Below are 13,162 nucleotides of genomic sequence, written 5' to 3'. Positions count from 1 at the left end.
TGGACGGAGGATTGCGCAGCCGCTTTCCAACAACTAAAAGCTGCCCTCATCCGCGCCGGTCCTGGCTTACCCTGACCCCAACCAACCTTTTGGTGTAACATAGTGTAACATAGTAGGGATGAGGATCAGCACCTCCATTCCTGAAACCATGGTCCTCAGTAAGAAAAAGGTGGACTGTCCTGTAAGAGTAGGTCGTGAGTTACTGCCTCAAGTGCATGAGTTTAAGTATCTTGGGGTCTTGAATACAAATGAGGGAAAAGGGATGGTGCGATCGACAGATGGATTGAGGCAGCAAGTGTAGTTATATGGTCTCTATACCAATCTGTAGTGTGGAAGAAGGAGATAAATCAGAAGGCAAAGCTCTCCATTTATCTGTTGATCAACGTCCTTACCCTCACCTATGGTCATGAGCTTTGGGTAACAACTAACAGAACAACAGCTGTTCAAGCAGTTGAAATGACCTTTACCCTCAGGATGACCGAGCTGTTCCTTAGAGATAGGATAAGAAGCATAGACTTCTGGGAGAGGCACGGAGTAGAGCCACTGACCCTCCACATCGAGAAGAGTCAACTGAGGAGGTTTGGACTTCTGAAACATATATTTCCCTGCAGAGATTTTATAGGCATGACCAGCAGGGAGAAAACCCTGGATAGGATGCAGGGGCAAGCTGGGAGAATTATATCTCCCAGATGGCCTGGGAACACCTTGGGATCCCACAGTATGAGTTGGCAAGTGTGGCTGGGGAAAGGGACATCTGCGTCTCACCGTTAAAACTGTTGTCCCTGTGGTCCATGGTGGAAAATTGAAATGAAATGAAAAGTGAGCAGCAGGAATTCATGAGAGGAGTGCTTCTTGGGGAACAGAGCAGCTACAACGTCACAAATAAGAGGTGCCACTAAAGTTTGAATTCTGCTTTGTTGATAGGAATATTGACAGAGTGGTAGGCTGAGGGCATCCACTGCTTTAGATCTACTGATCTTTTTCAGCAGAGCACAAACAAGCATAGCTCATTGCATCTTGCAAGTCCTATGTTCCATAATCTCCACACCCTGTATGACTTGAAGGCCATACTGAGGCCTGTTCTGGCTCTGTGACCAGCAGTGACCCACAGCATTAAATAAATAAGGTGGAGACACTGAAAGGTTTAAAGAGTCTGTACAGCACAGCTCTTCTTTCTAACCCTCACTTACCTTTTTGCTTACACTGGTGTCTCCATACCCAGATGTGGCCTGCATAATCACATGACCTCTAAAGACGCTGTTCACCGAATTGAAGAAGCTGCTTTTACCAGCTCCAATCTGCCCAACCAGGAGGATTCTGGGCTGTTCCACTGACACTATCAAACTCTTGTAGTTTCGGATTTCTTCTAGAAGTTCCTTCTTTATGCTGTATGTGACAATGTAATATAAAGTAGAAAGTGGTTTGGAATTCAGAGGTAAACTTGAGGGATTCTCACTTCAGGATAAAATGCTTTAATTTCAAAGATACGCACTCATGTTGATAGAAACTGTACAGTCCCCATTACATATAGCATGTGGTGGCATGTTTGCCACATTAGGACTCACAGGCCAGAGCCAGCCATTCTGCACTCCCATTCTTCTTTCAGCCAGTCAGTTATTTACAAAATAAAAATTTCAATGCCATTTAGCAATCCTTTAGCACTTACAGTATACCTTCAGACACTCGGTGTCTTCAGACTCACACAAAGAGCACAAGACAGTGTGATGTGACATGCTGACAGACAAAAGTGATGTCTGGCTGAAGAAAAAGAAGAGGAGGCAATGCCATGGGGTGAGAAAAGGAAGCCAACTCCACGCACTTCCACTCCATAAATCCCGGTCAGCATGAAATGTAACGCTTGAGCACGCGCCTGCAGCCCCACCCCGACTCCTCCCATAAATTTACATATCTTAATATACAAATCAATATAAACATCACCTTCCATTCTTTGTTTGATTAAAAGACAATGGCAAAGGCACATGAAAAAAAGAATTTCAGAGAATGCGAAGTGGAGGCAAGAAAAATGTACTATTTGTTGACTTAAGCAGTGGTATAAACAGCAAAAGGAAATTGATCGAGTGATACAGCATAGCAGATAAACTTGAAAGTTCAAGTTAATAAAATCATACAGTGTCCAAAATAAAAAAGAATTGGTCAGATATCAAAGTTGCCGAAATTATGCGAGTCATAGCCCACCGTCTAAGTGTCAGACAGAAGTATATTAGGGTACAGAGAAAAGAATAAAAAAGGGACAAAATGAAAAAAAGGTCAAAATGTCCACTTTAATCTTGAAGTTTATTTTGTCATTAAAGTAGAATGTTGCAAACTTAATCTTAAAATCAATATTTAATTTACTAGATTTTCTCAGATCCCATCATAACTAAAGTAGCACATTAAATGATTTGTACTCTATGTGTTCCTCTATGTGCTCTATGTGTGTTAATCAGTAAGTGCTTCTTAAATGGACTTTCTTTTTTCACTGACAGGACACAGAATCGATTACATTCATGATGTTACAGCTAGAACATTAGAACACTCTAGACGAGAACAGGCCATTCAGCCCAACAAAGCCTGCCAGTCCTATCCACTTATTTCTTCCAAAAAAACATCAAGTCGAGTTTTGAAAATCCCTAACGTCTTACTGTCTACCACACTACTTGGTAGCTTATTCCAAGTGTCAATCGCTCTTTGTGTAAAGAAAAACTTATTAATGTTTGTGCGAAATTCACCCTAACAAGTTTCCAACTTCCATCAATTCTTGATGAACTCATTTTAAAGTCACAGTCTCGATCCACTGGACTCACTCCTTTCATAATTTTAAACACTTCAATCATGTTACATCTTAATCTTCTTTTGCTTAAACTGTGAAGGCTCAGCTCTTTTAATCTTTCCTCATAATTCATCCCTGTAGCCCTGACCCAGCCTAGTTGTTCTACTTTGGATATTTTCTTGTGCTGCTTTGTCCTTTTTGTAGCCTGGTGACCAAAACTGCACACATTACTCAAGATGTGGCCTCACCAGTGTGTTATAAAGGTTGAGCATAACCTCCTTCAATTAGTACTCCACACATCGTGCTATATATCCTGACATTCTGTTAGCCATCTTAATGGCTTCTGAACACTGATGGACCGATTGGCGAGTTTATAGTTCTTGGGATTAAACTGTTTCTGAACCATGAACTCACTACAACAAAGACTCTGAAGCATTTGCCGAGTGGGAGAGGTTCAAATAGACTGTGCTCATGGTTGAGGCAGCATGTTCTCTAGGAATAGATGCTGTATCTCAATAATCCTCTGCACTCTCGATGGAACTCGTCACACTGCTTTCCAATCAGCTGCTGTACAGCTGTGATTCCACACTCAGATACAAGGGATTAAAATACTCTGAGTGGTGCACTGCCAGTAACAATGCTAAAGCAGCTAAAGCCATTCGGTGGACCATTCTATTGTTACAGGTTGATAGCAATCAGATGCCTTAAATTAATAAACAATATGCGGTTATTTTCAGTGTATTTCATAAAGTCGTGTCAGGGATGTGAATCTAAAAAAGAAAGGGAAACCACACAGGAACAGAAGCAATGCTTTGGCGCTGAGTGCCACCAGTTTGCAAAACCCAGCAGATAACTTTTATATGCCATGGAATGAGCTGGCGTGAGAATATGTGTGGCTTTACACCAAGTTTAGTTTTTATACATCACAATGTGAGTGTGGAAACAGGCGTACATAAGACCGTTTTTATACATGAGGCCCCAGGCCACCACACTGGTTATCATAAAGATGAAGAACATACAAGTATAAAGGACCTTGCTACCCCCATTTCAGAGTGCAGACACCTTAAAAAAGAGTCTACTTTGCCCTTTCTTCTCTATTTCCTCAGTTTTATGAGACCAGTCCAGCTTATCAATGATGTGGACCCCCAAATTCTTACAGCAGTGCACCACCTGCTCATCCATTTCCTGAATAGTGACTGGGTGTAGAGGCTGTGTGGTGCAGTAAAATCAATGAGCAGTATTTTATCAATTAATTTCAAAAAGGCATTATGTGTTAAAGGATTGTTTCCTAACTACTCAACTCTTGACTGCCTCCACGTCTTTGCCAGTTGTAAAGTAGCACTAAAGATCTTTGGCAGCCATGCAGCCTACAATCAGGAAAAAGTACAAGCATTTAACAGCAAAGGATTAAGCAACAGGTAAAAGTTCACCCATTGATTGACAAAAATGGCAAAACCATCATGAAAAGAGGCAAACTGAAATAAATATCACTGGCATTGAAAGAGCCATTTGAAAAATGTGTCATTTGGAAATGTCCCCCTGTTAAATAAGGCTACTTTTAAATAAAACCTTCAATATTTAAATGTAAAGTAACTTATATTGTTGAAACAAAATGATGACATTAAATATTCCATAATTTAATGAGTTTTTTTTACAATTTATTGAGTCATATATATATATTGACTTTTTCACACGATTAATTACCTCATAATTGCTATTTTATTTATTTCATTTTGAAACAAATGGTATTTCATATTCAGGCTGGCCAGCCATCTACTGGGGATAGAGGTTACCGGCTTTTGGCTCAGCTAATTTCTTAGTCAGGATTTCTGGAACTGCCTTTTAAATTAAACATTGAGCTCATTGTACCTCTAGTCAATCTGTGCATCAGAACTAATTTTAGCCAATATTTTACTTTTATGGCAAAAAAACAACAAAATGTTTTAGCAATGGTGAAAATATCTCTCTCATTTTGACGTCAATCTCTTATTAAAGGCACAAACAAGGCGGTGAAAATGTCCCCAGTTTAGCTGACTTTCCACTGTCTTCTGTATTATTTGTGATGGCTGCTTAATTGCCTTCTGATTAATAAAAGAAATCAAAAGAACTCACAATACTTGGGAAGCATGTCAATAACATTAGGCAAATTAGTCGAAAATAAAGATACCAGTGTGAGTTAAAAATCCTGGTGGCAGCAGTAAGCATCTCTGAATCTCAAAGCGCGGCCCATGTCAAATTATTAGATAGATAATGAAAGGTACTGTATAAGAGACAGACAGATCATCAAAAGCTGGGTAAAAGGAATAACAAAGGGGCAAAATGTACAGGCAGATACTCACCTTGTGTTAAATTCCTGCTCCCTCCATGGTTTTTCAACCAAAGGTGGTGGTGGTGGAGGTGGTGGTGGTCGGTACTCTTCAAATTAAACAAAGTTTTAGCTGTTAATTTTGGCATTCATGACATTCACAACTTAACAAGACAGCCACATGCCAGTCTCCCCAAATCACAATCAGGTTTTTGGAACAGTGACCACCTGCAATGTCAGAGCTTGTGGTCAAATGGGCACATGCCCTCATGGTGGCAACAGGGTGACATTTGTGTAATACACACACAGGCTTCTTCTGATCTCCACACTCCTCAAATCAGTCCAGGCATTTCACTTGGGTAAGAGATGACGTCTGTGTGTTTCTATATAATGAACTGCAGCATCAGGGACACTTGTGGTTATAATAACCAAGCTGGGTGGAAGGGTTAAAAGCGCCTGAGAACAGTGTTCAATGAGTAAACGGCTCGTGTCACAACACCCCTTCGCGTCTCTCCTGCTGACAGTAGAAATACAATGCCAGGTGGGAAGAAACACAAGGCTTAAAAATAAAATCATATAAAGTCCATTGGGACATGGGAGCTGATCATATAAGACACCAGGAATCTGTGCTGACTCCTGATACGTACTGTTTTATAATAAGCTGACACTACGCTTGTTGCTTTCAAATGTTTGCATAAATAAACCACAGGAATATGTGAAAATTATTATATATTTTAAACTGCAAATTCCTCAAAATTTACTTTCTATTTCATTTGTTATTTTATGATGCCAAGTGATTGAAATGTGTTGTTTTTGTTTAACAAGTAAATACTGAAGCGGTTTTATGTTGAGCAGCAGTACAACTCTGGAAACTGTTTTTTTTTTGTATTTACTAAATCAATGTGAACATAATTCTTATTGAAACCATGAATTAACCCTGTAATTATAAAAGTATCAAGGTTTCCTTCCCTTACCTTATTCACATAATTGAAGATACAGAATTTCTTTTGCTGACAACACACATTTCAAGATGTGAAACAAAGGTGGATAGGAAACAGATGGTACTTTTGTGACTCCATAATTATTTTCCATTTTGTTAATTACATAAATGATTAATTATTTCTTACTAGCCATGTGCGCCCAACTATGTTGCACGTGTTAAAGTTGTCTGTGAAGGGCTCTCTGTTTAAATGCGGCTGCCAGTCGTGAACTGGGCCCTTCGTCGCACAGCATTATGATTTTTTATAAGGGGAACAAAATTACAAAAGAAAACCCTTGGACATTGACTCGATAGGAACGGCCTACTCGGAATCTCTGTTTGAATGGTAATTATGTGGTGGTGTAGGAGCATTTCTGCTTCTGTCCATTCACAGTCCGTTTCGTTTTCACGACGCTATCGTTTGCTCTCCGATGTCTTCTCAACCTTCTCCAATCTCAAGTTGCTTTGTGGCAATCCAAAGAGTAAGGCAATATACATAGAGCAATGGTTATAAAAGGGGGACACAAATAGGGATCACTTCACTGACATGTGAACAAGCCACGGTACAACTGTGAGACGCGCAGCACTCGCCGCTACTAGCGTAACAATAATAATTTCCGAACATGCTGTTACGTTGTCATTCATTTACCCACTGTCTTTCGTTAGGTACATAGGCACATACCTTTTATCTTCGGCAATCTCATTCTCTAACCAGGCCTCATTCTCTAACCAGCGTAACATTGTCCACCACCCCTTTCGTTATTCCGGTACATTGTTGACATCCGTGAGTAACAACAACGTACTAAACTGGAAGGTGGTCTACGCGTAATGTGGAATTCGCGGACAAACAAAGATCAAGATATAAATGAAGATCTCTTTAGTTAATTTAAAGCACAACAATTTGTTTAGTTTGAATGTCTGTGTCTTGAGGTGTGACTGGAGTACTGCAGTCTTCAGTAGTATAAGCCTGGACGAGATTCGTAATGCAGTGCCTATGTTTTAGCTGTCTCTCTACTGCCATCTAGTGCTTCTTCTTCTAATTCATTAACGGAAAAACAAAGATCAAGATCCAAATGAAGATTATATATAGAGAATGTATCACAAGAGTTGTAATCTGACTGCTGGTGACACAAACAATACTTAACAAGTATAAAAGAAAGGAGGCTGGAGTGGCGGGCCTTACCTGGTTGGGAATCGCTAGATCCCATGTCTGTCAATGTACTTCACAGCTGGAATTAGAAAGAAGAGAAATGCAATGAAGCGAGGAACATGGCGATAGGTAATGGCATGTAATCTCCTCAGAATCACACACCTTATGACTTACCACATCACTCGGCTTGAAGGGAAAATTAACATACATGTGCAATGGTAAGTAAAAATGTGAATCCTCCAAAATAAATTGTTTCATGTCATTTTAAACAGCATGCTTCTCTTGGTTTCAGTACAAAATGGATGTTTCTTCCTCCTCATAGCTGCGGAGCTGCAGGTTCAAACCAATGTCTGCTCACTGTCTGTGTAGACCAGCGCTGTCCAAACAAGCTGCCCAGGCTTTTCATTTGGCCTGCAATGCGTGTCTGTTTTATTTCTTATACTATGCATAAAAACCTGCCTACCCTGCAATACTCTCAGGGCCACTAGAGGTCAGTGAGCACTAAATAGTACTGATTTGAAAAACTGCCAGAGTGGAAACATTTTATCAAAAGGGGAAAAAAGACAACCAGTTGAATTATTAAAAAAATTGTGGGGTCTTCAATGATTACAATATGGGGAAGCATGTTAACTAAAAATATATGTTCTTGGTATTTCAGAGATAATGGGTGAGAATGACGATGAAGGAGGTGAAACTCATGAACTAATAGCAGGGTGATGTCCTCATCTGACTTAGTTATTCTTTATGAGCTCAATTTGAATACGTATAGAAATGTGCTTTCAGGACTCCATCATTACACTCCGTAGTTAAATATGGTGTCTCACAGGGATCAGTACTGGGATCTTAACTGTTTGACTTTATGTGCTTCCATTGGGAACTCTCATTAGAAAACGTCACATTCATTTTCTCTGTTTGGAAGAAGACACTCAGTTATACCTTTCATCTAAACCAAGTGACATTTCCCTGATGTTGTCCTTCATTAGTTCTCTCAGTGAGCTAAAGGAGTGGATGTATGAGAACAACTTGACTCTGAATACAGAAAAAAACACCAATGCTATTTACTGGGGGAATGATGAGACCATAGCAAGATTCTGTCACTTTTTAACTCAATTACTGAACAATAGCATGTCCTTTAAATAAAACTGATAAAAACTATTTAAATCATGTTTTTTTCATCTTAAAATGTCAAACAATTATAACATTTCCTAATTATTGAGGATACTGAGAAATGACTTTATGCCTTATTTTCTAGTAAGGCTGACTACTGCAATGTGAAGCTCACTGGCTGCTCAAATTGTGCTACAGGCAGCTTTCAGCTCATTCAAAATGCTGCCACAAGAATTATTAGAAGAACCAGAAAGTACAAACCCATAACTCCAGTTCTCAAATCCTTTCACTGACTCCTGGTTAAGTTTAGGTCTAATTTCAAAATCCTCCTTTAAACTTATAAAGCCTTAAATGGACTAGGCCCTGCTTACTTATCTGAACCTGTCACTACTAACAAATCAGAGCGCATGTTGAGATCTCAAGATGTTGGCCTGCTAAAGATTCCAACAATTTATGAAATAACAATAGAAGTTTGAGCATTTTGTTACCAGACCCTGAAGCTGTGGAATGATCTGCTTGCTAATATAAGAGATGCCCCTCCATTCCCAGTCTAAGGACTCACAGCTTCAGTTTAGGATACCCTGAGTAGAGCTGCTGATTAACTGTGCAGACTGCAGTTATGCTTGTTAGTCATTTGTACAAAATTAGAAGCAATAAACTGTGTATAAACCATTAATAACTCTCCTCTATTGTGTTGCTCTTCTCATTATCTTGATGTCCACTTGGTGCCACTGCTCTCCTGCCCATAGAAAAGTCATCTAAGATAGTGGGAGCCTTGGAATCATTGAATGGAAAGATTCTCTCATCAAACTGGACAACCATCACAGACGTGACTATAAAATGACCAGCAGGGAGTGGGCGGTCAGTCAGCTGAGGTCTCCAGGACTGTCACTGTGTCTGACTCTGACTTTCTCTCTTACGACTGACTGATTTACTTTCCCCATTGATGCTGCTGACTGAGTTTTTGTTTTCCTCTCATCTTTTATCAACTGGCCGTAGTTCAAAAATTAATTAATGGACAGGTGTTGCTGGTTTTCATTTATGTTGATAAGTTTTTATTTTGTTTTCTGTATGTTTTAACAAATCTGTGTCTTTAAGTGTACTAATTCTGTATTTAATAATTTGTAACATCTCTACTTGCATTTTACCTGAGGAACCGTCACAGACGACCAGCTCCAAGAATAGCACTCTACAAAAATAAACTGAATTGAATTGAAGAGGCAGCCCATATGTACAGGATTTTGGAGAAACATATGGACATTCGTTGTACTCCTGACATTATAAAAATTGTAGCAGAGAATTAGAAAATAGAAACAAAATGCTAACATATAAATCATTATAAACATCCCAACTGCTGCACCACTTCTTATTCTTGCTCTCAACCACTTCAACCATTTTTGAAAATTCTTATCCTGTAACTGCAGAGAACCAACCTTAGATCCACATTTCAAAGTCATTATACCTATTAAAATGAAGTTGCATATGTTAAAAGAATTCTTGTTTATCATGGCTGTTAAATTTTTACAAGATGTGTGCCACGGAATTGCACTTCAGTAAACTATTAATAGTATTTTTCTGTTTTATTTGTGGTGAATCTCCAAAGCTTGAGAAGTGGTGAGTGAATATTGCAGCCTTCAAACAAAACGATATTTGAAAACACAGCCCTTCAAAAGAACGTGAATCTGTCTACATGCAAAGTGACGAGATCATGAAAGAGATGGAGGAATGGACTTAGCATTCTGTGTAAGGCCGGTGATGTGTACTGGCAGACACTGAGATGAAGATGCCTGCAGAAGACTTAGAACAATTGATGAAGGAAGCAGCAGATCCAGTCGCAGAAGAAACCAACAGTCCTTCCAAAGACCAGCTATCAGGACCTTTACAAAGCTTATGTCGCTTACACCATTTTCAGGTTCTGTGGGTGCCACTGGGGAATGCCACGGAGACTGAGGACCCCTACTTTGTCAGCTTCTCACCTCACCAGGAAGTATTTCCAAACTACGGCTTCAGAATACCCAAAGTGCTTATAAGGAGCTGTCTGCCACTGCTTGGGGATCCAGAGTTGGGAAAAGGAGGACAAGGCTTTCATGGAGGAGTGGAGGAGGCAGTGACAAAGAAGAAGAAGAAAGACACAGAGCTATGTCTGGAAAATCCCTTCAGGACAAACATCAGCATCATATGACTGCCTGCATTGAATGAGCCAGAAATTGTAATGGCTGATTTTAAACATCTACATCTCCTCTGTGCTGTGGAATTGCTTTCTAACTTTGGGAGCAATGCTGGCAGAGGATGGCACAGAGAAAGCAGTGGCCTGTGCCAGCCAGAACTTGACTGTGTTTGTACAGAAACTGACAACATACAAGAGGGATCTGTGGGCCATTGTAAGAGCTGAGTGTTAGTTTGGGTCGCATTTATTTATTCACCATTATAACTGAACACAAGACTGTGGCAGGTTTGAGACACTTCAGATATCAGGGGTTACTGATAGTACTGAACAATTATAGTTGAATGTTTAATACTTAGGTAAATATTTACTAAGTAAAAGTACATGACGAGCAAATATTTACTAAGTGAAAGTACATGACAAACTACTCAAGTAAAAGTACAATTTAGTTACTTCTGAATGAATCTAAATTAGTAAACATCCTTCATTATTCACGTTGTACTTTGGAAAATGTAAGCAGAAGGTACATAGCAATACAGTCGAGCAGGTCCTCAACTCCAGTCCTGGGATTTTCATTCCAACCAGTTTTCTAATTAGAAGGCAGACCTAGCAAATCAATTCTGTTTAGTTTTATAGGTTGCTGGTGCCTTAATTCTCCCAATACAAATCTTTATCAAATTGTAGATTTTTCATTTTCTGAGGACATCATTAATATGTTTTGTTGTGTGGGACAGATTTGTACTTTTTGGTCCTTTCTTTCTCCCTCATTTATTTCAAAACCTTTTGCTAACGCAGACACTTCATGTACTGAGATTGAAATGGACACTCGGGTTTACACCGCTGTTAAATGGTGATTTGCAAATTTTATTTTGGGACCCCAGGAACACCCCCAGTCTGGACCCGGCTTATACACTCACAGACAGAGACACTTAAAATGAATGTCCAGAAAATCAATAGCAAGTAATTAAGTTTAAAAAAAATGAACAAACAACACGCACACAAATCCCACCCAATTTCCCCAACAGTGATAATGACACAACTAGCTGAACAAATCAAACCCAACAAAACACTAAGCACAAAAGGGTAAACGGTAAACACTCACAATGCCGTCCACAGACACTCCAGTTCCACAGAGATGAGCGATGATAATCAAGTTAACAGCCTTCTAATTGTTAGGAACATTTTGTCCTACCGAGTTCCATTTGTTATGTGAAGACTTGAAGTGATTGGGAGCTAGTGGTCCCCAGATGAAGACTTAACCAACCAACATGAAACTGCAAAAACAAGCAGGACAAGAAGGTAAATCTAGAAAAACTGTAATCCAGGGAAGTTGTATTTGTGATCTGACTGAGGATGAAGCATTGAAACAAGTAGACCTAAATGATCACAAAGCTGCCAGCTTCTTCTGGTCACTTCTAAAGTCTCAGCAATCCCCTGGCAACACCTAAATCTGTCCAAAGGCAAAGTGCTCCCAAACCTGCTGGGATTTGTAGTCCATTTATGCAGCACTGATAGAAAGGATTAAAACCTAAATACAGCTGATTAAAACTAAAATTGAGCAGTTAAGGATTTTGAATCGTATCAAATGAGTTAACTAAAAGCCCCCAAAAGCACTGTGGTTTAGTAGTAAATAAAAGGTTCTCATGAAGAATTTGGATAAAGCGAAAACCTACAGCCACTGCGGACCTCCAGGACTGGAGCCGAGTTGATGGCCCTGCAGTAGAGGAATATTAATAACATACAGTGAATGGACATCCACACACTTATAAATAGAAACAACTGCGCTGGTAATTGAGTGTCAAACTGTACTTATTATGTACACCCTAGTAAATGCACAGCAAGCAAGTTATCAGAAAAGTATTACATGTTCGCCATTTACATTTCACTGATGCACCTTTCTACACAGATGTGCTTTGGACAAAGTTGTGCTGGCACATTCAAGAGATTTGTCAAGCTGTTAGAAACAAATAGCATGACATGTCAAACTTCATGTAATGCAGACATAATGAACTAAAGGACACAATCCACTATAAATGCCAACGCTGAATACGTCCAATGGACAGGAAATGTCACTGGGACATAAATGAGCTCATCCACCTTAATACCAGGACAAGTGTCTGTGTGTCGGTGTATCTGTGTGTCCATCTGGTTACTATGTCTCTTCCATTCAAACAGATGGTGTATCACAAACATTAGCACTGCTTTGATGAATCTTGTACCAAATGGCATGTAACTGAGACAGAGCAACCCAAAGAACACACTGGACTGCAAATGTTAATGCTGAATACGTCCGACAGACAGAAGTCTGCTTATCCAACTTAATAAAGGTCAAGTGTCTGTGTCCATCTGAGTAAATCACAAACAGTTTTAGTTATGCAATTTATTACTACAAATGTTTGTGAGGTGCCATCTGTTGGAATGACAACTACAATGCATTTTATTCAAATACATTCCACTAGATGGTGCACTGCGAACATTAACCCTGAGGGCTACATTGATATGTATGGCATACAAATTAAACTTACAGTAGATTGAACTTGGACTACAAACAATAGTAAAAATGTGAACTGAGTGAGCTAAAATTGATTAACCTGCGGCAATAAGAACACCTGAGTAAACAGCCAGCAATTAGAAAAGCTGCGCTTTTGACTTTCACTTAAGTGGAGTCTCCTAAATCTTTTAAACTC

General features: G+C 39.5%; 1 protein-coding gene across 1 annotated transcript; it reads right to left on the bottom strand.

Annotated features, from left to right (window-relative positions):
• Positions 1-258: 258 nt before the first annotated feature.
• LOC120522011 (interferon-induced protein 44-like) lies at positions 259-11,873 on the bottom strand. The gene is made up of 4 exons (XM_039743238.1): positions 11,578-11,873; positions 7,238-7,283; positions 5,110-5,185; positions 259-1,386 (listed from the first exon to the last, which is right to left on the bottom strand). Exons 2-4 carry the CDS (start codon positions 7,260-7,262, stop codon positions 1,176-1,178), a joined length of 312 nt encoding a protein of 103 aa, XP_039599172.1. The 5' UTR covers positions 7,263-7,283; positions 11,578-11,873; the 3' UTR covers positions 259-1,175.
• Positions 11,874-13,162: the final 1,289 nt, after the last annotated feature.

Source organism: Polypterus senegalus, unplaced genomic scaffold, assembly GCF_016835505.1.
Source record: "Polypterus senegalus isolate Bchr_013 unplaced genomic scaffold, ASM1683550v1 scaffold_850, whole genome shotgun sequence".
NCBI lineage: Eukaryota > Metazoa > Chordata > Cladistia > Polypteriformes > Polypteridae > Polypterus > Polypterus senegalus.
Note: the sequence above shows the minus strand (reverse complement) of the source record. Positions and strands in the feature narration are given on the sequence as shown.

What these genes read in the sequence shown, in the direction of transcription:
- LOC120522011 (XM_039743238.1), bottom strand. Translation starts at nt 7,262, where the DNA reads ATGGGATCTAGCGATTCCCAACCAG. An exon ending in ATCTAGCGATTCCCAACCAG is followed by an intron (nt 5,186 to 7,237) that starts GTAAGGCCCGCC and finishes TTTAATTTGAAG; the next exon opens with AGTACCGACCACCACCACCT. An exon ending in GAGCAGGAATTTAACACAAG is followed by an intron (nt 1,387 to 5,109) that starts GTGAGTATCTGC and finishes TGTCACATACAG; the next exon opens with CATAAAGAAGGAACTTCTAG.